This window comes from Anoplophora glabripennis, unplaced genomic scaffold, assembly GCF_000390285.2.
Source record: "Anoplophora glabripennis isolate ALB-LARVAE unplaced genomic scaffold, Agla_2.0 scaffold546, whole genome shotgun sequence".
Lineage (NCBI taxonomy): Eukaryota > Metazoa > Arthropoda > Insecta > Coleoptera > Cerambycidae > Anoplophora > Anoplophora glabripennis.
In genome coordinates, this window is record NW_019426062.1 from 252,904 (window position 1) to 278,770 (window position 25,867).

The 25,867-nt window shown below is 32.1% G+C and overlaps 1 protein-coding gene across 1 annotated transcript in view; it reads right to left on the reverse strand.

The window, feature by feature from the left end:
- Positions 1-2,504: 2,504 nt before the first annotated feature.
- The window catches only part of LOC108912519 (organic cation transporter protein), a 72,736-nt gene continuing 49,373 nt past the window's right edge, over positions 2,505-25,867 (reverse strand). Inside the window, exons 4-9 of the mRNA XM_018717759.2 lie at positions 21,200-21,392; positions 14,152-14,257; positions 11,357-11,684; positions 4,952-5,127; positions 4,312-4,481; positions 2,505-3,061 (exon numbers count right to left, since the gene is read on the reverse strand). Coding sequence (XP_018573275.1) covers positions 2,902-3,061; positions 4,312-4,481; positions 4,952-5,127; positions 11,357-11,684; positions 14,152-14,257; positions 21,200-21,392 — 1,133 coding nt within the window. The 3' untranslated portion in view covers positions 2,505-2,901. The remainder of the gene's footprint in view (positions 3,062-4,311; positions 4,482-4,951; positions 5,128-11,356; positions 11,685-14,151; positions 14,258-21,199; positions 21,393-25,867) is intronic.

Genomic DNA, 25,867 nt, shown 5'->3' on the forward strand with positions numbered 1-25,867 from the left:
TTTAAGTATACTCTCTTTCATGCAGGTACTGAAAATAAAACACTTGATTCCCTTGACTAAGTTATAGAATACCGATTTCAAGAGTGTGTTTGTGCCTTTTTGCAAGAGAAATATGGATGTATTCAAACTGAAATTAATATGAATAGTTTAAAAATACATTTAAGGAAAATTTTAAAATACAGGGTGACCCATTAAGAATGGAAACACTCGCGTACAAAAGTTGTTTATGGACCGATTTGAGCTCGTTTTTTTTTAAAAGATAGATCTGCAAAAGCTCTATCTTGATGCAAAATTTGAAGACGAAATTTTGATTGTCAAGGCCTACTACGATTTTTTTTAAGTGAAAAATAGCAAAATTTTGTTAGCGATTTTTTTTATAAAAAATCTGACTACACCACTGGATTTAGGAACCCCTCAAATGCATTAGTACCAATTTTTGCGAAAAAGTTTGCCCCTAAAAAAGTTATGACAATATCGGCATTACCAGTGTTTGCCGTTGTCGGTGAACCTATTCTTTTATGAAAATCGAATAGAACTCAAAAGGAAACAAAGTTAACAAACACTGGTTTACTAATTATTAATAAGAATCATAAAAACCAATATACACAAAATAAACACAATTACTCTAATATAAACAACAATTGATAAAAAAAGTAATGATTAAAAAATTACATTAAAAAAAAAGAAAAAGGAGTCTATCAAATTGATTGACACTAATCACGTCATTAAATTTAAATTTTTGTAGCTTCCACTAATCCTCCGTTTAATTCTATACATTTTTCATAACGTTTTTTTATATTTTTTTACAACATTTCGTAATTGAAGCGCGTTAATCTCCTCACATGCTTCCCTTATTCTAGTGCACAATACCTCCCGGTTATTTGACCGTGTCTTATAAACTTTGGACTTAATAAAGCCCCACAGAAAAAAATCAAGTTTCGACCTATCCAATGATTGGTGAAATTCTCGTTAAGCCACTCCCTGACATGTCTCGCATTGTGTATTGGACACCCATCCAACTGAAAATGTAGATTTACTCTTTCTTGTAATGGAAGACTATCGACTGCATTAAAAAATTCGTTCTGAACGAAATGTAGAAATTGTTCGCCATTCATATTCCCTTCAAAGAACGGACCAATGACTCTCTCGTTAAGTATCCCACACCAAACGTTAACATTCTGACTATATTGTCTTCGGCAATTAATTATCCACTCTGGATTTTCTGAAACCCAACACAATACAATTCCATTCGTCGAGAATGTGGCCTCATCGCTGAATAAGATATTTAAAAAAAATCGGTAATTGAGATATTGTCCCTGTGCCCAGAGACAACACTCCATTCGTTTCTCATTATCGCCTGGTTCCAGAGTGTGAAGAAACTTAGGTTTATAGTGTTTTATGTTATTTTTTTTAGACAGCGTCGGATACTTTCTCTAGGTAAATTTAAATCTCAATAGCAATCCTGAGGCTATTCTGAGGATTGTTTGTAAAATAATTTAAAATTTCCTGCTCGTGAATACGTCTTCTCTGTTGATTGTCCCTTTTTAAGATGCATTTTGATACAGCACCATATTCCATAAAAGTATTGTTTATTTAAAAACTGTGCTATGCGTAATATTAGGTCTATCTGGATGTCTTTTGTTAAAAATTATACACACATCTCTTGCCGTCCGATCATTTTCTCCACAAAGGCGTACTATTTCAATTTTCTCATGTAAAGTTAAACTTTGAGCCATCGCAAAGAATTATGGAACTTATTTAACCATGCACAAAAAATATTACAATGTGCCACTACTTATAAAGTTTGACATTTGTTCTTCTATTTTTCACAGCCTACCAAATTTTGTTCATATTATTTTTAAGCAACGTTATTTTCTGGATATCGTAATATTTTTTTCAGAAAATTCTTTACAAAGAATTGGATTATGGTTGTAGAATCCAGTGGCTTTTTGAATAAAAAAATTATAAATGTAATTATTTTTGTCTACGAAAGTAATATTTGTTTTGGCATAATAACCACGAAATAATAATAATTTGACGAACTGGTTGTTTATTTTATGTATACTGGTTTTTATGGTTCTTATTAATAATTATTAAACCAGTGTTTGTTATTTAATTTTATTTCCTTTTGGGTTCTATTCGGTTTTTATAAAAGAATAGGTTCACCGACAACGGCAAACACTGGTGATGCCGATATTGTCATAACTTTTTTAGGGGCAAACTTTTTTTCGCAAAAATTGGTACCAATGCATTTGAGGGGTTCCTAAATTCAGTGGTGTAGTCAGATTTTCTATGAAAAAATCGCTAACAAAATTTTGCTATTTTTCACTTAAAAAAAATTCGTAGTAGGCCTTGAAAATCAAAATTTCGTCTTCAAATTTTGCTTCAAGATAGAGCTTTTGGAGATCTATCTTAAAAAATAACCGGTTCAAATCGGTCCATAAACAACTTTTGTACGCGATTCTTAATGGGTCACCCTGTTTAAAAGAAATAGTTGACGTTTGTATAAATTTATTGTTTTATATAGAGCATAGATAAGGAATTAAATATGACTAAATTATGTACAACTTCACAATTATTATCATTAAATAATAATACAAAATCATGAACAACTAGTCTAAATAATAGAAAGCTAAGTATACATACACGATAAAAACTATTTACAATACCACAGACAAAACAGATGGATAGCCATCCTTTCTTAAAATAACGTTATTATAACAAGATTATCGTAATAAAACTTTACGCATAAGGTGCAGTAGGTGATGGATAAAACAAATGACACTATAGGGAAGTATATAAACATTTCAACAAATTTTCTACTACTTATACAACGGAAACTAAAAGACTATTATATCGATGCCTTAAATTAAAATCACAGCACAAAATACTTTAAAGCTTCTAAGCGATCTGATTCTCAGGAACGCATATTGATTTACGAGATCTAATAGAGGATCTGTGAATCATACTAGATCTTATTTCTCCTCGGAAGGAAGCCCTAGTCGAGGCTCGTATCGAGGTGTTCCTGCGGAATTTGCCTTCGTTTTCAGCTTGTTTTTTCCTGTAATGAAATATGTTTATTAGTATGAAAATGCACTTTTGATTATAATCGGTTATTATACTAAACTTATGGTTTTGTGAAGGACACTCTAAAAATATTGCAAACTACAATTAAAATGCATTTGAATCAGCGTATAATGAGTACATCTTCAGCGAAAGAACAAACAAACAGTGATTCAGCAGACGTTAAAGTTAAAGCTCGTGCAAACCGAAATTCTAAAGGAGTACATACTTCTGTAATCTGTATTAAAAAAGATACAAAAATGATGTATTTTTGTTGTAAAATTACAGTTGTTTGAATAACTGAATGTATAATTAAAATTTGCCTAACTCTCTTGACATTTTTGGGTGTTGTTTTGATAATGAAACTTCATACAAGATGTCAAGTATTAGGGCTATTGATTATATTCAAAAAAACAGGGTTAAAAGAAACTATGAAGCAATTTTATTGCATGAATCGTTCAAAGGGTCATTATAGATGAAAAAATCGAGGAGTGCTATTAAATTAGAGGGTGGAAATTGGACATAGGGGTGAAAACGCACCCCTTTCAGTTTTTTTAATTTTATCTTGAAAACGAAGCAAAATTATTTAGAGAATTGAATTTCCCATCGAAATGGCTTATTTAAAAAATTTAAAAGCAAAATTTTACGCAAAAAATCGTTAATTTAAATTAATTTTTTATTAAGTAAAGAACCAATTTGTAGTAAAAATAATAACAATTATAGCCATTATGTTAAAAACGACGAAAATCTAAAAAATATTTAAGTTAGACCTCTTATAACTCAATCAATATTATTCCGGAAAAAAAAGTATTTTATGACATTATTTCTGAGAAATGTTTGGTAATGGTAATCTAAGAGATATAAGATAAAATATAATAAATATGAAATGAAAAAATATGATTTTTCTAGGAAACACACAAGCGGTGATCGAATTTTCAAAAGTATCCAATAATCTCGAATTTCTAAGGTTTTTGATATACATATCTGAAGTCTGTAGATATTTACCTTTAATTAGATAAATTATTAAGTTTCTTCAATAACATGTTAGAAAAGTTTTTTATTTAAATTTTAACCCACATTATATGGAAAACTGTCGATTTACGGATCCATATTTGTATACTTTTGTTGCTTAAAATCACTCAAAGAAATCGCTTCATAAAAATCGACGCATTTCATTTTTACCAATATAAAAGTTTTTATAAAAATCTGTTGTAATTTATTTTAATTGTTCTATCAGTGTGTACTTACTTTGTACAAGGGAAATCCCAAATCTTCTGACCCAACCCGAAGTTTTCACCATCCTGTAATGTCTGTGGTAACTCCTGATCTAAGGTTTCTGGAAGGAACAACGCCAAAACTCCCCCCAGCACTCCCAATACTCCCAGGATTAATAGCGGAAGTGAGACCGATACTTTTGCCTGAAAATCAGAATCCAGTCAGAAAATGTTGATAAATTTACATAAGCACCGTTAACTTTAATTGTTCACTGTTTCTTAAAGGAATAAGGACAAGTTTAATATTGGGACACACTCTTTTCTGTATCTATGTTATTTCCTTCTAGAGACTATAATGGGTTTGTTAATCTTTATTTCATTTTATTATTGATTGTGAGGGAGAGAACAATTTATATGTTATGATTGATAGTTTCGCAATAAAAAGACAAGCTGCTGTTTGTGTAGCTTTCTTACATCACCCTGTAGAATCTATAATGTTCTGAATGTTTGTTAAAAATTAAGTGCTTTTAAAAAGGACATTCGAATCATACTGATGTTTACACAATATGTGTTCGATTTTTTTTATTCTTTCAGTATTTCTGGGTTATTTCTCTAGTTTCCACTTGTAATAACGTAAAAGAATAAGTTTTTTACTGTCGAAATTTACTACTCACCAAGTAAACTACGAAAGGAGCAACAATACTGGAGACATATCCCATAATATGGATAAGGGCAACCCCTTGCGCCCTGACAACAGTTGGCAGAAGTTCGGCGGCATATTGCAACCCAATATTGTAAGAAATATTTATTGCAAACCTTCCCATGATGGCTAATGACGCAGACGGAATACCTATAAAAAGGAGAAAATCAATTTTACGGCTATTCCAAGCTTTAATCTCATATTTTATACGCATAGTAAGGGATACTGACGTCAGAATCCTTTGAATAATATTTTATCTTGAACCGGAAAATAAAGAATATTATTCTCTGCCGTATAAATTTCTTTATTCTAAATACAATAGAATTTAGGATGTTAAATCATAACTAAACTGTAAAATGCAAAAAATTAAGACAATTGTCCACTTTTTAGGTTTACGAAAATAAGATAAATCGTATCGAATAATTTTGTAGATTGACCAACGCTACATAATGTTTTTTTAATAAACACTAAGGTATAAATACATTTAAATTATTTCGAATACTGCAAATTAAAACATATGTTTCATATATGTGTCAAATATATTTCAAAATTCGTCCAACAAAAAATTGAGACAAATTAGGTTCGGAGAAAATGTCAACAAACATTAAAATTGATTTCAATGTTCCATTATTGCGCTTTTATACAATACAGTTAAAACTGTTGGACATTAATACAAATTAACAACTGTCTAGACATGATTGATGATAATTTTTTTCTGAATTTAAATTGACTATCGGCAAATAGCGCGTTCTGAAAATAAATTTAATAATATGTCTCTTTTTTTTAACAAAAAATTCAACTCAGAAACTTAATATCATCACTATAATTGCTTAAAATCTTTGAAAACAAGTCAAGACGATCAAAAATGCTCTCGGCTTTTTAGGTTTGGATTAGTATAAAAAAATTGCTTTATTATTTGCAAATATGCTTTTCATGTTTAAAGAGGAGGAACGTAATCAATATCACATTATCAACAAGAGTCCTTTTTAGATGGAATGTGAAAGAATTCTGGCCTCCTTGAAAAGTTATATGTAGAGAAATAATATGCATGTAATGTAGACAATATCTTAAATTTGTTTTTTGTCACAAAGTAAAGATTGTGGGTCAAGTTCGTCATAACGTTTGTAACGTTCTCTATTCTCTATTTCTTGTAGGCTTTTAATTTGTGAAAGTGTGTAAAAGAAAAAATAATAGTAATGTCTACGAATGTAGACAGATCCATCTTATATTGGTAGTTATCCATTCTGGATGAAAAACCATGAACAAAAATTTGCTACTTCACATATGTAAATGGTTGTTATAGTTTTTCCGAAGTCAGTTGAACATGTATAAAATTTAATGAGATTCATGGGCGTCCCTAAAAAAGTTTTGCGTTACAGGTAAAAAATAATAAAAATTTGTATATAAAAATTTCTATTAGGTATATGTTCATTTTTCCAACAATGTATTTTAATTTTTTATGTCCTCAATTTTCTTTATGTAAATTATAAATTGTCCGCCGAATTACGTCTCTCGTCATGTCATCGATATTTTTACATTTTTGTTTTCGCTTGCTCTTTACGCAATGATCCTTGTTTAATAACACGAAAAATTGTGGACACTGAAACTTTAGTTAATATGTGAATTATATTTATAATTTCATTATCTGATTTTTCATTCTCTTCATTTTTTAAACAATTGTAAATATTTAAAATGAGACGCTGGCATTGAACATGTAAGACCTTATTTTTAAATTTTAATTCTTGTCTGGCGGTATTTCGCTTTATTCCGTTTCAAAAGGTTTCCAAAATGCCATGTTATAATAATATTAGTAAACAAAATATCCCCCTTATTTCTTCCTTCCGCAATTGTTAAATGAATGATTAATAGAAGGTGTCTAAAATTAATTAAAATTACCTAAATCACACCAAATTCCGCATTGCTGTACTGCACTGCTAGGCAATTTGACGACAACTAAAATTTATGGCCGGTCGCCCAGTCCAGCCGTGTTTGTTCGCCGTTTTCCCACGCACATTCTTCAACTGAGCGACCAGGCTTGTATATTGCGGCTAAATAATTATGGGAACAAGTTTTTTAAATATTTCAATGCCGAGTTGTTGCGTAGCGACCGAACCTAGTACATACCGCCTGGCTCTTTGGTCTTCAATTGAGATCGGAAAGACTATACTTAATGTGAAGTGACCGATATCTATTCAGGAAAAAGATTTTTTTGAGGAAGGTTTTCATCTAATTTTTTTTATTCAAATCATTTAATGCAAAGTAATAATATGCGAATTTAAATGCTCAAAGTGTCTCTTGGACTAACAGGAAAGTAAATGTTCCTTGTTTGCTCCACTTAGAGATTAGAAGTGAATTCCTTCCCAGAATTAATTTTAGTCTCTCTTTCATGTGAAAAGCTTTTAAATTAAATTTCCCGAAATGATTGATGACATTCTGAGGCACATAATAACAGAATTAGCATTCTCCCGATCGTCTAATACTTGTCACATTTTTTTTACAAAATCCAATTTTATCCGCATCGAGACAGCCGTTCTAATCTACTTAATTAAATGTATGTAAATTTAAAATTCAATTTTATTTTATTTTAAATGAATAATACGAAAACAAGTGACCCTTTGCTTAATGACTTTTATCGGAAATCAATTTGCGAGGGTAACATGCACTGCACTCCGAGTGGATACGGATTCAAACGGAAAATGAAGCAAATTTTAATCTACTTGCGTGTTAATATGCTCATTGGATGTGGGAAGAAGATATGTTTCATGTAGTTGATGAGATTAATCTAATTTTATTAGATATTTTTAAGGAATAGTTTCAAATACAGAAACACAAGGACTACATATTTTTAATAACTTTAATTGATTTAGTTGTAATACTGCATAAGAAAGGTGTAAATGAATAAAATTCATTATGTTGTGAAAAATTTAAACTAGGATGTAATATTTATATAACGAAAGAGGTACAAAGAAGGCTAATTACAAAAAAAATGCAAGACTAGTTTTCTAGGTCATTAGAAAAATTGAACTATACGAAAACTTATTTTTTTCGTTTAGCTTTCGGCTACCAGACGACAGCCCCGTATTGGTCTCACAATGGCAGTGTGTCCACATGATTACTTTTGGTTTAATTCCCCAGGTTCTACCAACGGTCCTGCAGCACTGCTCATAGGTTATGTACGCCTTTTTTAATCTTCTTTCAAAATGAAGATTCCATGTTAGCTTTGCATCGATTGTGACCCCTAGGTATTTCACATCAGATGCAAAGTTTAGCGTAGTGTTTAGGAGAGTTGGTGTCTTTATTGTCCCTAGCGTTCTCTTCCTCGTGAAGAGAACCATTTCCGTCTTCCTGGGGTTGACTGGCAGAGCATGGTCCTCATATCACTTTTCAATAGTTCTAAGGGCTTTTGCATTCTTTGGCAAAGAATCCCTTCGAATTTTCCACTGATCAGCATAGTGAGGTCATCTGCATAAGCGATGGTATAGATGCTGAGTTGAGGTGGCATAGGAGACTGTCTAGAACTAGGTTTCATAGCAGTGGTGATAAAACACCTCTTCTCGTCAAGGCATCCCCACATTGAATGCCTCCAAATCTTTGGAATGTAAAGGTGTGAAAAGTTCAGCTTAAATATCCGTTCCAGGTGCCTCATTGTAGGAGGTCTGGATATATGCCGTCAGTGCCTGTCGATTTAAGGGTGAGAAGGTTTGCATTGCCCATCTTATTTCATCTTCAGTTACAGTCTAGTTGGCAATCTGCCAATCCATGACTGCAGGTGGGTTTTCAGTTTCGTCTGCCATTTTTCCCGTTCGACTAGTGTGAATCCCGAGAAATGGGTCCGCACAACATTTCCAGACTTTCATTTAGAATGGTAGTTCTCTCCCCATCCTCTGTAGTTAATGGATGATCCTTCTCTTTTGCAGGGATCTTACATAGCCTAGCAGCCTGCGAGTTGTCTTTTCCTGACCAATTTTTTGAAATGTCGAAGGTGGGTTTTCTATGTTTTCCAATCTGAGTCTTGTCATTTTTGTCTTCTTCTTCAGTTCGTTCAGCTCCCGACTCCACCAACTCGTGGTTGCGCCAGTTTGCTGAGCTGGATTTCAATAAATTCCTAAAAATCCAGAAAAATTATTTGGACTGGATAAAGGCTTAATGTATTTTAATGCTCTGAATACTAATTATTCTTTTCCGAGATATTTGAGAGAAATCGCCAAAAAAATATGGAAAAATTGTTAGGAACCCACTTATATGAAAATTTGCAATGAATTAAAAAACTTATTCCGACCAATCCAAGTTTTATTCCAATGTATTTTGATGCACTGGATACGAATCTCACGTTGGTTAACTATTAACTATTTCTTACGTTTGTAACATAACCTTTTTGTCCTAGAGCAGCTTCCGGACTCTTTTCTAACTGCTATCTTTTTTTCAGTACCCCAGAAGGTTGATATCACATTAACATGCCGCCTCCCTGGTGTCTCATTTCAACTTCTTTCAGATGTTGATACCCACTGCTCCTCGCTATAATCTTATATAATAAATTTTCAGCAAAGCACTTCGGTTGGGAATCCAATAAATGAATTTTTATATTCATTAAACATTCTAAGCGTTGACAATGTTATCATTTCTGCTACAATAGTATCGTAGTCCTGGACTTTATGGTTCCCTAAAAAGTTTTGAGCGACGTTTCCAAAGGTCTGTCACGCTGTTCTCTTAATATCTGTCATGGTTGCTATGAAATATTCATCATGAAACATTTTTCGAATTTGGGCTCCATCCATTCCATTTTTTTATTTTGTGTCTGTGAATCAACTCCTTTTTTATAAATGTCACATTCAATTTTCACATTTTTTTATATGTCTTTATATTATCTTTAAGGAATTGCCTCGCTCAACTTTTTGAGATTTAACCAACTTTATGTTGTTTACCGTTTTCAAGATTCCGGTCCATAAGTGAATAACCTTGTATAACAAATGAATATATCTCAATTCAAAGCTTTTTTCTATATTGAGATATATTTTAAATCGATTTAGGTAGAAAATAAAGACATAAAATGAGATCTTATTCTCTAAAGAACACTAAAATTCCTAGAAATAAAATTCAGAAATTTAAAATTGTCTTGACTTGTTTCATTAAACCTAACTTATTCTTTAATAAAATAACAACTGGTTTATATTAAAGTATAAACAAAAAATATATATATTTATTATACTGTGCAAATATAATACAAAACTGATTTGAATTTTTAGTTATGTTTTTTACTGCTAAACGGATACTAATGCAAAAATAAATTAAGATACTTTTTTTGTTTTAAAACCACTCGCTCATTAAAGTTGTATTAAAACGTAAAACTAGCAATGGCGTATCAGTTCCTTCTCAACTTGTAAGACTTCGTCATTAAGGAAGAGAAAATGCTAGCTCATTATGGTTTTGGAAATATTTGGAAAATTAAAATTACTATAATTTGTTTAAGTTTAACGTAAATCTTATACAGAAGCTAAAAAAATCGTTAGGAATACTAATAAAGGAAGACCATGTTTGGCATATTATTATCTTGCTGAAGTATTGATTTCAATTGCACCTACAGTCAAAATAAAATGAAATGTAAAAAATTATTCGAAAATCACGCACAAAATAATTTTGAGATAATTTTATTATGTACGGCATTAAGTTCTGACAATTGGGTTCCGCAATCCCGTCTATGTTTTTAATTATGGGGTTGCGCAAGGACATGGTTAGCGAAACAATTTCTGATTACTTAGCTGAAGAAAATCGTTACAATTACATAAAACCTCGAAAAACAAATAGTACTTATAAGTACCATAAGGAAGTAACTAACAAATAATTAATTAACGTCGATTTTTTCACAGAAACGAACTGTATTCTACTTCCTGTTACTTTTTACTACATGCAATGTTAATAAGTAATTTAATCACTTTTTTATTTTAGTTAAACTGAAAGGAAATGAATCTGTACGATTACTCCGAAACCGAATTTTCCCATCGTTACTTCCGTTTAGCTTTTAACAAGTGAAATCGGCTTTTACGTGAAATGAGGTAGATACCATATGCAGGAAGCTGGGGCTCTTTCCTGTCCCTAAGTGTTTCGCAACTTCCTTTAAAATAAAATTCAAATGCTGATAGTATGAATGGAATTCGTATTTGCTTGAGAAAGAGAGCAATTGAGAAACGGAACTGATTAAAGTTTCTTCAAACTTATTTGGAAATAATATCTTTATAACAGGCATTGAAAAAAAGTTATTTTTGTATGGAATAAAATCTAAAAAATATTACTTAATTTTTTCTCCATTTTCATGCTCACGTGACATGAACGAATTTTGTTTAAACTTGAACAGGTTTCTAGTACGCTTAATTTTTAAACTTACCCAATGGCACTGTTGTAGCTAATAGACTAAATATCCCACTGATAATCATAGAACCAGCTGCCAACCATCTTCTGCCCCAAACGTCCAACACCATAGTCAAGAAGGTATCAGCAGGGAATTCCGTGGCGCTAGCAATGGTGAAGGTGAGGAAGACATCCAAACCTAAGGTTTCCACATTCCTTACATGACCATCGAACACCAAAGAAATTGCCATCCACAGCACAATCAGCACTACTGTAATTTTTCTCAAGCGAGGCGTTTTGAATAAGTCGAGAACTGTGTAATTTTTATCTAGTTCTTCTTCTTTTTGGGCTCTCATACAGGAAGTCTATTATAAAAATAAGTTAAGTTTACTATTTGCAATATTTTTAGAAACAACAGTAGCAGTTTGCATCAAGACGACAAAAATGTCACCTTGTTTACAGAATAGAAAACATCTAGAACAGCAATTCCATTGGAAAGAAATTATTTACCACGCATATTTGTTTGTTAGATATTACTGATAATGTTTTATAAACGAGAAATGCATGAATAGCCAATAAAGTACAGGGAATATATGGAAATATATTCCAGTCATATAAATTATAATTGCTATTCAATTAAATTTATAATCAATATATTTATGAGGCAATTGTGGTCCAATACGAACCCACCAATGCCGTATACAATGTGACGCAAAGAACCAGAACACCCTTGTATATTATTTTATTAATGACGAGCACGAAAAATTGTAATGTCTATTAAATTTAATCCTAATTATACGATTTTAGTAGCAGAGCTAAAATTTATATAGTCCCAAGTGCATTATTCTGTACCATATTATAAATGATATACTTTTTATATGATATTTTAGATTTGTTGTATTTAGTTCGTTAAACAAACCGCAAACTATAGTTATTGCATTCAGTGATTATTTTAGTAGTGTTTTTCTTTAGCCCAATAATAGATTTTAACTTGCCTAACTTAAACATTTCGCTTTTTACGGAGAGTGAAGTCGAGCTGTCAATTCGTAAGTTAAAAAATAAAATGACTTGTGGTTCTAGTGGCTTCCCCAGTTTTATAATAAGAGACTGTACCGCTGCGTTATCTCGCCCACTTGCTATAATTTTTATTCTTTCTCTTAAACTAACATATTTCCCGATCTATGGAACTCTGCCAGTGTCTGTCCTATATTAAAGAATGGTGATTCTGCTCACATAATTAATTATAGACCTGTAACTTTTCTTTACAATTTCGCCAAAGTTTTCGAGATGTCTTTGTATAACCTCATCTGTCCTCTTATTCGTTTATTTGTTTCTATAGACCAGCATTGTTTTATGAATAAACGCTCTACTAATACGAACTTGATTTGTTTTACTCAATATTTATCTAATATTATCGACCAGTAAAGGCAGGTAGATGTGGTGTACAATGATTTCTCGAAGGCATTCGACAGAGTTGACCATAAGCTAACATTGTTAGTGAAGTTGGAGAGACACGGTTTTTCTGCGTCTTTGCCTAAATTATTCGCTTCTTATTTGTCAAATCGCACTCAATATGTTACATTTAATGGTTTCAAATCTAACACCTACGTGTCTACATCAGGAGTTCCATAAGGCTCCAACCTAGGACCATTGCTTTTTTCTATTTTTATCAATGATTTGAGCTCACTCATTGCATGTGATAAGTTATTTTTCGTTGACGATTTGAAAATATTTTCGCCTATCAAATCAAAAGATAATTGTGACTGTTTGCGAATGAACTTGGAAAAATTAACTCACTGGTGCGTGTCAAATTACCTCAGTCTAAACATCTCCAAGTGCATGACTGTTATATTCTCACGTAAATTCAATTTAATTATTTATGAGTACCAAATTGACTCTGAAATTTTGACACGAAGTTAAAGATCTGGGAGTGCTTTTCGACAATAAACTTAGTTTTTCCTCACATATTGAGCTGACTGTCTCATCATCCATGAGGATGTTAGGTTTTATTTTTAGAATGGGTCAAGAGTTCCGTGACAACAATGTTCTGATTAAACTGTATCAATCATATGTTCATTTCAAATTGCAATACTTGGAAGGATATAATCTTTCTATAGAGAAACACTTAAAATTTGTTCTCCATTTTTTTGGCCTATAAAAATGTTCTATGAAATCTTCAGATTTGAAATTGAAGAATTAAAACCTACCATTCAATTTTCGAAGAAGTTACGATGGTGTTCTAGTTCTGAATAGGCCACACTGTATATTGAGGTGTAGCTCGTACGTATCACAACAAAACAGAAATCGATATACTTACATACATTTCAGATAAGAATTCTGTGAAGCAAGTCTGATATAGGTTAACCGATCCTGTTAAGATTGGTAAAGTTTGGAATTTATAGGAAACATAGAAATCGAGTTTAATAAGGAAACTTCGGTTGGTTATATTGCCAATATATTTCAGCATACGTAATTTGTAGAATTTGCGAAAGAAAAGTGCACGCATTTATAAAAGTAATAAATGAAAAAAAAGGTACTTGTTTTGCATCAAATTCGACTCAAATAAACGAAAATGTTTCTCAAATATACAAAGATTAATTAATAACATGAAAAAAATTAGATAAAAGAGAATATTTATCAGGATCCTATTATTTTTTATTTCCTGTATAATTTAAACATATTTAAATGCTATATGTACGTATAACAACTTTTTGCAATAATGGTGACAAAAACTATAATAGACAATTTTCACCACTGTGTCAAAGGATATTTCCTAAGCATTTTCTGTACTGTTGAAAATTGGATTTGGGATACAATTGGTGCTATACTTACACGAAATTGTTTATAAATGTCTTCGCTAACATGTGTCCTATTATATTTTTCGAATCTTCTGAGAATGCCAATTGCTTTGTCTACTTTGCCTTGTGAGACGAGCCACCTAAAAAAGCAATTAATAAAATTAACAATTTCATACACTTGTGAATTAAATTGAAAAATAACTTTAACTATATGTAGTTTGACCAACTGAAATGTACGGGACTAAATCGTTTTAATGTTTGAATAAACACTTAAAAATGTGTACTTAGACGAACTATAATCGAGTTGGGTCCTAGGAAATCCTAATACTGAATCTGAAGGTGAAAGAAGATTTTCAACGCTGTGTACGATTTTGTCTTGGTAATAAAGGAAAGCATTTTGGCAATTGTAAGTCAAATAAACACCCGCCTATCCAAATAACAACATTGAATTTTTTTTTGGTGTGTAAAAGTCATTTTTTACCTTTAATTATACAAGTGTATAACAAATTTTATTACTTTTCGATTATAACCGAATTAATTTCGCATCTTTTTGTTTATTACTCGATCAGCAAGCTTTTCTATTTATGCTCCAGTGGTGGTTAATAAAAATAAAAAAATTAAGAAAGTATAAGTAAAGAGTTTCGTAAAAAAAAATTGGACAAAAGTTGTTGCTTTAGATCAGGGGTTCTCAAACTGTGGTACGCGTACTCCTTGGGGGTACGCGAAAAATTTCAGGGGGTACGCGGGGCGGGTTAATGAAAAATTAAACCATTTTTATTTCTTTCCGTTTCGTAATCACGCAAGGTTATAATTTAATAATGGAATCTAATTGAATACTTGTGTGGTCGACCTGACAACATTCCAAAAGGAACAGCTGATTGAACTACCATGTGATCCGACGATAAAAAAAATATTAGTGCTACGTTGTTAGATTTTTGGATCGGTGTTGGAAAGGAGTACCAAGAACTTTCAAAAACTGCTGTAAAGATCTTATGAGGTTTTCAACTACATACCTATGTGAAAGAAGGTTTTCGAGCTTAACATATCTAAAAAGTAAGTACAGTTTAAGATTGTATTTAACAAAACTTGAGCCGAACATTGAGGAACTATGTAAGAAGAAGCAAGAAGCAAGCTCATCCTCCTCATTAATTTTTTGTAATGCGTTTCAAATATATTTCCAAATATATTGTGTTTTTGATGTAAAAAGTGTTTTGAATTTAACCCCCCCCCTGATAACAAGGGGGTACATTTTTAAGTCTAATATATTTAAAAATAAAACATGTACACTGTAAAAAAAATTCACTCAAATTTCACTTAGTTTCACTCAATAATTTCTGTGAATGAAATTTTCACTCTATTAGTATGAGTGAAACTATTATATTAGAAATGAATGAGTTTTACTCAAATCCGACTTACTGCTAACTATCAATTGAGCGACTTTTGACTCTATTCTGAGTATATAAAACCAATTTAGAGTTGACTTTTTCTCTAATATGATTTAAATTTAACTATCATTGAGTCATTTTTTACTCAGACTTGGTTTTTAATTAACTAAATATTGAGAGCAAAAATAAATCACTCATAAATGATTAACATATACAGTGTTGAAATTAATGCACTTCGCGGGGCCTCCTCCTGTCCTGGCTGAGACCCTCTAACTCAGACCCGCCACCGCCGCCGGCTAAGGCTTGTTCTCCTGGCGATCACGCTTTTCTAGAGCATCTATAGGGTCCCTATCAACTGTGGTCGAGATTACAGAAGCAATATGTAAGTGGTGCCATCTTCACGGCGCCATTCAAATTACTCGAAATTAATATACATTTAAACTCACTCAGTAATGAGGACATTTACTCTGATTTAGGTACAAGTGCACCAAATACAAGTTTACGTGAAGAATTTATTTAAGGAGTACCTATATTTGAGAGAAAGTACTCAATTTTAGTTGAAATATAATCACAAATGAGTAAAATGATCAAAATGCCCAATATTGAGTAAAAGTGTACTCAATAATTTCACTCAATGGATTCACCCTGAACCGATTTTTTTACAGTGTAGTGTTTTCATAAGTAGGTACCTAATTAATATTGAAAATATTAATTTGGAATAATTTATTGCAATTAATTTGAATATGAAAACTATTCCAACCTTTCAAAACAAGAATTTCATACCTACATTCAGAAAAATTTAGAATTTGCCATACAAATGTGTTATTTTAAAAATACTTTCAACACTTATTCTTTTACCAAATAATTCCATGATGTCGCTGATTTTGAAACCGAAATTGAACAAAAATTTCAAAATATACAGACTATGCCAAATTTGAAAATAAATATAACCGTTTAACTGTCTCTTAATATTAAAAGATATTTTTGCGTTTTTTGAATTTAAATCTTGCACTATGCAGGATACGGCCCTTTTCCATCCTCTTATAGGTAATTTTTTTATTCTTAGGTATATGTTAATTATAACATCAGCAACAACAGAATTTTTTGATATTACCAAATGTCCGCGTTTCTATTTTAATTAATCTTTTATCTATAAAAATTGCCACCCTGTTATTGAAGAATGCTGTGAAACTGTGTTTGGCCGAACCTGAATTATCGATAAATTCATTATCGGGCAGAAATCTGGAGTCAGTACTTATTTATAGCACCTAAACGGTCTTCAATGTGAACATGGTCATATCGGCTTTCAGAATTTATACCTCACTCTACCATTTACGTAGTATTACAACGCGGAAGCTCAGTTATTGAACCCATCTGCAAGAATAAAAAGCTATCCGTAATTACAGGTATAGTGCCGGCAGGTACTTATAAGTTACTTTGTTACGAAAATCGCTGCAGGTGTGGTATTTTTATCTACGCTTACTGAACTTGGATATTTGTATTCCAAGGCCTTAGATTCGCTGCATTTTTTAACTCGTCAAAGTCACTCTCGCTTTCGCTCAGGCAATTCTTATAATAATGTCTCTAATTAGTTGCATGTCAACATTTCACTGTACAGAGCGTGTACAACATTGCTATCTTGGATGTTTTTAAAAAATATGACGAATTTTATTTTCAGAAGCAAAAATGTAATGTAATATTCCTAAATTTTATATTCTTTCAAACTATTAGCGATTTTTTAAGTTTATCCTTCATCAAATGTTTCAATTTTTTCTCGCTTTGACACCGTTGCTCCTAAAATAATTATTACGCCAAAAAAAGAAAAAAAAAAGAGTTGTTAACTCGTACCATAAATACTATGATTGTATAAAATATAAAACCTCCAAAAAGCAACCAAAAGTAGAAGTGGAACTGGAACTATCATAAATATTTGAAAAACCAAACTAACATTGCCATATGCAATGAAAAGAAAAGATATCTGGAACATTGCATCAATAATAATCAGTAATCACAATAGTAGCAGAATGTTATGGATGAACTTAACATTTATTCGAATGGAACTGTAACCAGGTTACCAGAATACTTAAACCAGCCAAATGATAAATAATTATTTTTGACAATTTTCTTGTAGGATAAATGCCGTAGATAATGGTCTTTTACAATAGTGCAATCAAAGCTTGATACTAATTTTGATTTCTTGTTTGAATTTACACGGTATCAGAAAGAACTATGAAACAAATACAAAATTGTTAAAAAAGTTATATTGGAAGAGCTGATAATCGATGATATTGGAAGAATAAAGATACTCTTGTGATCTAAAGCATCTGATTTTAATACAAATTGTTGCTATCTATTACGTTTCATTATATTTTCAGAGAATTTAATAAAAGTTAAGCTAACTGACGAAGGAGTGTCATTTCAGGGAATCATCTTATTTGGAGTACCTCAAGGTTCTATTCTTGGACCACTCAATTTAGGTACTTGTAATTTGTATAAATGTTTACAAAAGGGTAAGGTATATTTTACGCAGATACTCAAATTTATTTTTCCTTCGTTTCCAAAGAAGTAAAACACCATAGAGTGGTCTTAAATGTTGATATTAGTGGATTGGTTGAATTCTTTAGGAAAACATCAGACTGACATAAATGGGACAACATTTTTCAAATTTCAGGAACACGATTGAAAATGAGACATGAGAATTTGCAGTGTACAAAAGTAGTTACAAATTTGGGATTATTATTAGACATGGACTTACATTTCAAACAGAATGTTAACAAATGATTTATTACGGTGACATGAAAATACAAATGGTCATATTATTCCAAGTATTTCTCACATTTTTTTATACATATGATATTGCACCCAGTTTACATTTATGTCACCTCCTCATTTCCTACTTTTTCATTGATCTTTTTCCTATAATATCTATAAATTATACAATAGCATTGCAATAGATACTAAATTAACGAATTATATCGCTTGTAAACCTAAAAAGAAATATATTTTCAATCATTCCGACTATGAGAATGTAAAGATTTGTTTTACATTATATTGTATCTGCCTATATTTTCCATATTTCCTGTCTTATTTCCTTCCACTGATAAGCTACCTCATACGAGTAGTGTTAAATAACGTATCTGTATTGTAGGTATTCTGTAATTTAGGTCTAAACTTTGAACATTTATTAATTAATTTTAAACTATACAGGGTGTTTTTAAATGAAGTAGCAAAAATGGTACCTGTGAATGTAAAGCCAAAAATAAGAGGATTGAAGGAAAAATACCCTATATGAAGGATGCACCCCTAGGCGATATACCCTCTTAAAGGAGGGGATTGAAATTCACATTTTAATTTTTTTCTTTAACATGAGGAATGTTAGAGATACGAAACTTGTTATGAGCATCCTACTAATAAATACACAACTTTTCAATATTTGTTCGATCATTGGCGTATTTTATAAAGGAGTGAAACAGTCAACCCCATTGCAATATTTTATTTGAAATTTTGTATATGAAGCAAATTATTTATTTAAAAATATGTATTGAAAAGAATGATTTATTGCGCAACTTTTTTACCTCTTGTAATTTTTCGATAAAACCGATAGTTTTCTAGTAAAAAAAATAGATGCGTTACCATCGTTCACTAAAGGGATAATTGCAAAAATTTGTAAAAATGAAGTACGCGAATGTCATAACAAATAAATTGTTATTTATCATATTAATAAATTGACACTTTCTGTCAACCAATAATTAGTACCAATTAATTAATTTATTATCAGAATAATTATGGCAAATAATATTTATACCAATGACAAATATGTCGACATGCTCCAAGTGTTTTTCGAATCCAGAAAGAATAGTAATGCTGCATTAAGATTATACCACCAATAATATCCAAACCGACCGATTCCTCATAGACAAATATTGGCCTCGGTGGAAAGAAGGCTTCGCGAAACTGGCATAATTCAGCCTAATCGTGAGGGTGCCGGAAGAAAGCTTAATGTCGGAACTGTAGAAACTGAGGAAGCTATACTGGAACATCTAGAACAAGACTATGGTACAAGCATAAGACAGGTGTCCAGACAACTGCAAATTTCTCACAGTCTTGTGTGGAATGTAGCTCATGAAAATCTTTTATACCCTTTTCACCATCAACCCGTGCAAGAATTGAATGATCCTGATTTACCTAACCTCGTGGATTTTTGTCAATGGTACATTAATATTTCCAGACATGAATTTCCTAATGAATAGGTATACCGATGAAGTAAATTTTCCTAGAGTAGGTGCAGTAAACCTTCATAATGTTCATTCATGGTCGGAAGAAAATACTCATGAAATATTTGTTTTAACATATCAACATAATTTCAGTTTAAACGTTTGAATGGGAATTGTAGGAAATACTCTAGTAGGTCCTTTTATTCTTCCACACAGGTTTGCAGCGGCCGAATATCTTAGATTTTTGAACGAAAATCTTCCAACATTACTTGAGGATGTGCCCCTCGCTACACGTCAGGTGATGTGGTATATGCACGATGGAGCGCCTGCACATAGTACACTTGCCGTTAGAGAATGGTTAAATTTAAATTACCCGAATCGCTGGATTGGTTGCGATCGTGATGTCCCTGTTTGTTGGCCTGCACGTTCACCTGACCTAACGCCTATGGATTTCTTTTTGTGGGGCCACATAAAAAGTATTGTTTATGCCACTCCTGTTGCCTCCTTAGAAGAACTACGCTTAAGAATATTTCAGGCAGCAGATGACCTTCGCAATAACCAAGAACTGTTTGTGCGAGTGCGTTATAACTTCAACAGACGTATTAGGTTATGCTTGCAGCAAAATGGAAATTATTTCGAGAATATTCTTTAAATTTAATTTTGCATTTCTTGTTTTTCGTTTGTATTAAATTTTATTTCAGATAAATAACTTTACCTAATACATGTCCCATAGTCATAAGTTATCAAACATTTTTCATTAATTAATAGCAAATTATTCTTAATGTTATTATTAAATTACCAGCTTATTGACAGAAAGTGTCAATTTATTAATATGATAAATAACAATTTATTTGTTATGACATCCGCCTACTTTATTTTTACAAATTTTCGCAATTACCCCTTTAGTGAACGATGACGCATCTAATTTTTTTACTAGAAAACTATCGGTTTTATCGAAAAATTACAAGAGGTAAAAAAGTTGCGCAATAAATCAGTCTTCCCAATAAATATTTTTAAATAAATAATTTACTTCATATAAAAAATTTCTAATAAAATATTGCACTCCTTTATAAAATACGCCGATGATCGAACAAATATTGAAAAGTTGTCTCTTTATTAGTAGGACGCTCATACCAAGTTTCGTGTCTCTGGCATTCCTCATGTTAAAGAAAAAAAAATAAAATGTGAATTTCAATCCCCTCTTTTAAGAGAGTATATCGCCTCAAGGGTGCAACTTTCATATAAGGTATTTTTACTTCAATCCTCTTATTTTTGCCTCTACATTCACTGGTACCATTTTTGCTATTTCATTTAAAAACACCCTGTATAAGTACGAGTATGTTTTACCACTTTACTACCTATATACTATTATTATCTTTCTATCTCTAATGGCTTCGAAAATAGCAATGTTATCGCATCCAATTTGAAGCGCTCTGGATACTGTTCCCAAAATGAATGCTATTTTTTGTCAGTAATAATTTACCTGGCAGATTCAGGAACAAGCCAAGGTGTAAATATTGCCAAAGCCAGGGGCGCCGACGTGACGTAACAGAGCATTTTCCAATCAGCAACATAATAGGCTATCCAGGGCAGAATAGAAGCGGCGAACGTGAAGAAAATTGCGATGGACATATTAGCGACGAAGGTTCTCCATTTGGGTCCCACGTACTCCAGCACTGAAACAAAATTTTAAGAATAAATAACTTATTTGGGCGAAATAACAGAAAATGTTCGGAATAAAAACTACATCTGCTCTATTTAAAGTTCAACGCTGTGTTGGTTTTATCTTCATTTCAGTGTAATGACGATAAGCAAAAAATAACGTTCTTGACGCTCTCTTTCATCCATGGGCGTCCGCAGGAAATTTGCCAAGGCGCAAGGCCAAATATAAACTATAAAGACCATTAAAAAGTAATACAAACTAATATACTGAAATTGTTAAATAATGCAACCATTCAAAGAAATATCCTGTATTCTTGCTGTTCTATTGTCACCCTTGATAAAGATTAATCACGTAAGAACCGCATTTTATTTCCAGGTAGTATTGCATTTTTTTTATTGTAGATCATCGAGAAAACATAGATATACTTTTTCCATATAATTTATTTATAATTTTATATAAGCTTCGCTTAAATACACCAGGAAATATAGAGTTGGACGCGACTTTTTGTTTCGGCAAGCTGAATTTATCACTATAGATGCTAAATATATGTACAATAACATATTAGTTTCCACAGTCATAAAAATAAGATTGTTTACAGGGTGGTTAATTGTATAATTCTACGTAAACTCACGTTTTTCGCTTACAACTTTTTTCCGTTTATTTCACGAGAAAACAGTAAAGTACTTTTTTTTCGTCTTCAAAAGACCTACAAAACTAGCCCTCGATCGTCAAAAGATATTGATTAGATCAAAAGTTATAAACAGAAAAAGTTTATTTAATACTTTTGAATTAAACACTTATAAACTGCGTTATTATTACCAGAACCTTTTGACATCGCATTCTCTCATTCCTTATCGCTGTCTAATAACACACGAAATCTGGAATCGGTAAGTTGAATAGTTTACAAGCTATGGCCTTATAAACAAATTAACTAATTATTAGCCTGGACGATCCCGAGGATCTTCCACAATCGCACTGTTTTTTTTTTCAAGGTAGATTTCATAATAATACGTTGAAATCTATATTTTTTTTTAAATTTCAAATTTGCAAAAAATTTTTTTTATTTTTTAGCCTTAGTTGCAAAATGAAATATACAACGCACGAGCGTGATATAGTTATATATTATTATATATTCGGAAAGCTTATGAAAAGAGCGTTAAGTTAAAAAAATCGTCAAGATTCGTTGAAAAACAACGGAGTTACAGACTGTCAAATATATTATCTTCAAGCGAATTTCGCTTATTTAACGGCAGGACTATGAATATTATCGTCATTTTCTTCGGACTCGCTGTCGTTCGCTTCCCCCACCCTTCCGCCGCGCCACGGCTCGCCGAAAATCAACCGACCCACTGACTTTTGATATGATTTCTTATGCACTTAACACTCTTCCACAATTAACATATTTTTACCTGGGAAAGTACTCGGGTTGCCTGTTATGACAGTTTTTTTTTGCAGCTACCAACCTAATTTGTTTAACAATAGGCCGTCAACTTTAATAGTCTGTAACTCCGTTGTATTTCAACTAATCTTGACGATTTTTTTTTAACTTAAAGCTCTTTTCATAACTTTTCCGAATATGTAACTATATCACGCTCGTGCGTCGTATATTTCATTTTGAAACTAAGGCTAAAAAATAAAAAAAATTCCCAGATTGTAAATTTGAAATTAAAAAAAAATATAGATTTCAATGTATTATTATAAAATGTACCATAAAAAAAATCAGTGCGATTGTGGAAGATCTTCGGGATCGTCCAGACTAATAATTAGTTAATTTGTTTATGAGGCCATAACTTGTAAACAATTCAACTTACCGATTCCAGATTTCGTGTGAGTTATTAGACAGTTATAAGGTATGAGAGGATGCGATGCCAAAACGTTCTGGTAATAATAACGCAGTTTATAAATGTTTAATCCAAAAGTCATAAACAAACTTCTTCTGTTTGTAACTTTTGATTTAATCAATATTTTTTACGCTCGATGGCTAATTTTTTAGGTCTATTTAAGATGAAAAAAAGTACTTTACTGTTTTCTCATAGTCCAGTATATGCGTAGTGTGAGAAGGGTTCACCTTGCAAAAAATAGGGTAAAAGGTTGTTTTTTTTATCTTGTTCGGTAAGCTGTGGGTAGTGTAAAACCAAGTTTGCGTCCTCGTACGACCTGGGAAAAACTTTTTGTCGGCAAGTTATATCCTCAGCATACACATTTTTTCCACTTATTCGGAAAATTTATCTTCTAAGTGACGAGCTGCGCATTATACGTTTTAAACAAAGTATTTATAAATATTTGACATACTTTTAGAAATAGAATAATAGCCATCTAATGGTCATGTTGAAAAAAATTTTGGAAGAACACTCAATCAAAGTGTTGCAAGTAGTAGAGGATGCTTTACGTTCTTATCGTCAATACAGCTTTGTCAAAAGTTGCCTTATTCGATAATGTGGTTGTAGTAAGTGAGGATGTTGATGTACTTGTTGTGCTGATAGGGCTATCCAATTGATGCAAAAATATATACTTCCTCAAGCCAGGGAAGAGTGGCAAAGGTGACTCCTATTTCTCAATGTCATCATATCAGTATGACCCTCACTACATTCTGTTTGCACATGCATTCAGTGGTTGTGATACAACCTCATCCCCATTCGGCCATGGAAAGACCAAACTGTGTACCCTTATTGAGAAGAACCTTGAGCTCAAGAAACTTGCTTCAGTATTCTACAAGTCTGAAGCAACCAAAGACGAAATCAACCGTGCAGGAGAGAAACTTTTTATGGCACTGTACAATCCTGGAGTGAGCACTAGTCAGGGAATCAACGATATTAGATACCAGATGTTTGTCAAGATGAGTACAAAAACAAAGATCAGCCTACTCAGATTGCCACCTACAAAAGATGCAGCTGAAAACCATGCGTTCCGCACATTCCACCAAGTGCAATGCTGGCTGGGTAACAATCTAGATCCAGTAGAATGGGGATGGAAACGTGACAGTACTGGCCTCATTTCGAACAAAATGAAAAACGATCCAGCACCAAAGACTTTGCTGCAACTAATATACTGCAGCTGTAAGAAAGGATGCAATAGTGCATGCACCTGCAGAAAATCTGGTTTGAATTGCACTACAGTTTGCAAAAACTGTTCAGGAATTTCGTGCACTAACACTCCGCCAATTGAGATTGATGAGGGAGACAGTGATGAGGATTGTGTTGAAGCAGATGAGGAACTTGATGTTGAAGCTTGTGAACAAGATTACGTTGAATCAGTTTGTCCGGTACCGGAAACTTACGATCAACCTGGGCCTTCTAAACGTCAAAGACTTATGTAATTCCCCCATCATTTACCATGTTTTATATATCCATCGTAATGTTTACCCCTTTCGAATAATAAACATTTTAATTCATTGAAGCTTTTACTATGTCATTTCCTGTTATACCTAGATGTACCTACATAGAAGGTACATTATGTATATAAATTATATACAAACATATACATACCTAACAAAATGGTATAAAATTTCAATTTTCCAACGTCGATTGCGACCATATTACTGGATCAAAATCAAACTTTAAGGTACTCATTCGACGCAGAATTTTATACTCTGTAATTATTGTAATAGTGAGGTTGTCGCTAGAAACCATAGTTTGAAAGTTATAAGCGAAAAACTGAAAAAAGTCCGGAAATTTCCTGGTTTTTTGCTCACTAAAAATTCTCACCAGGTCGTACGAGGTGGCAAACTTGGTTTTACATTACCCACAGCATACTGAACAATATAAAAAAAAAACCTTTTACCCTATTTTTTGCAAGGTGAGATGTACCTATATACTGAACTATCATGGAAATAAACGGAAAAAAGTTACAACCGAAGAACGTGAATTTACGTAAAAATTATACAATTAACCACCCTGTAAACAATCTTCCCCCCATTTTTATGACTGTGGAAACTAATATGTTATTGTACATAATATTTAGCATCTATAGTGATAAATTCAGCTTTCCGAAACAAAAAGTCGCGAAATGGTCATTTCACAGCTTATTTTCCTGGCCTATAAATACCTCCCAATATCACATTTTTTTAATTCAGATGTATTTAACGATATTTGAAATCAATACGACTATTGAAGTATTTTTAAATTGTTAAAGAATCACATCGTGTAAGCTAAAATCTATTCAATTCCTATTTTTATAACAGTACAATGATGTTGGGATGTCTAAAAACGAATTTTCACTCCTATGTAATTTTAATGAAGTGTCTGTGTCAACTTTATTTTTCGTTTTATAAACACATCCTTCCCTTAATTCGATATTGGACACCTATCATAAATAAAGTTCGTTAGATCATACCGAATTAAATTTTTGCCGTGTTCACAAAAAATCGTCCCTGGTTTTCCACCCACTCTTGTTTTTCTTTCATTATACCGTTAATATTTTTATATTTCGGTATTAATTGATTGATACTTATTTCAGACCCAGACCAAAGGTCACCAGGAAAAGTTACAT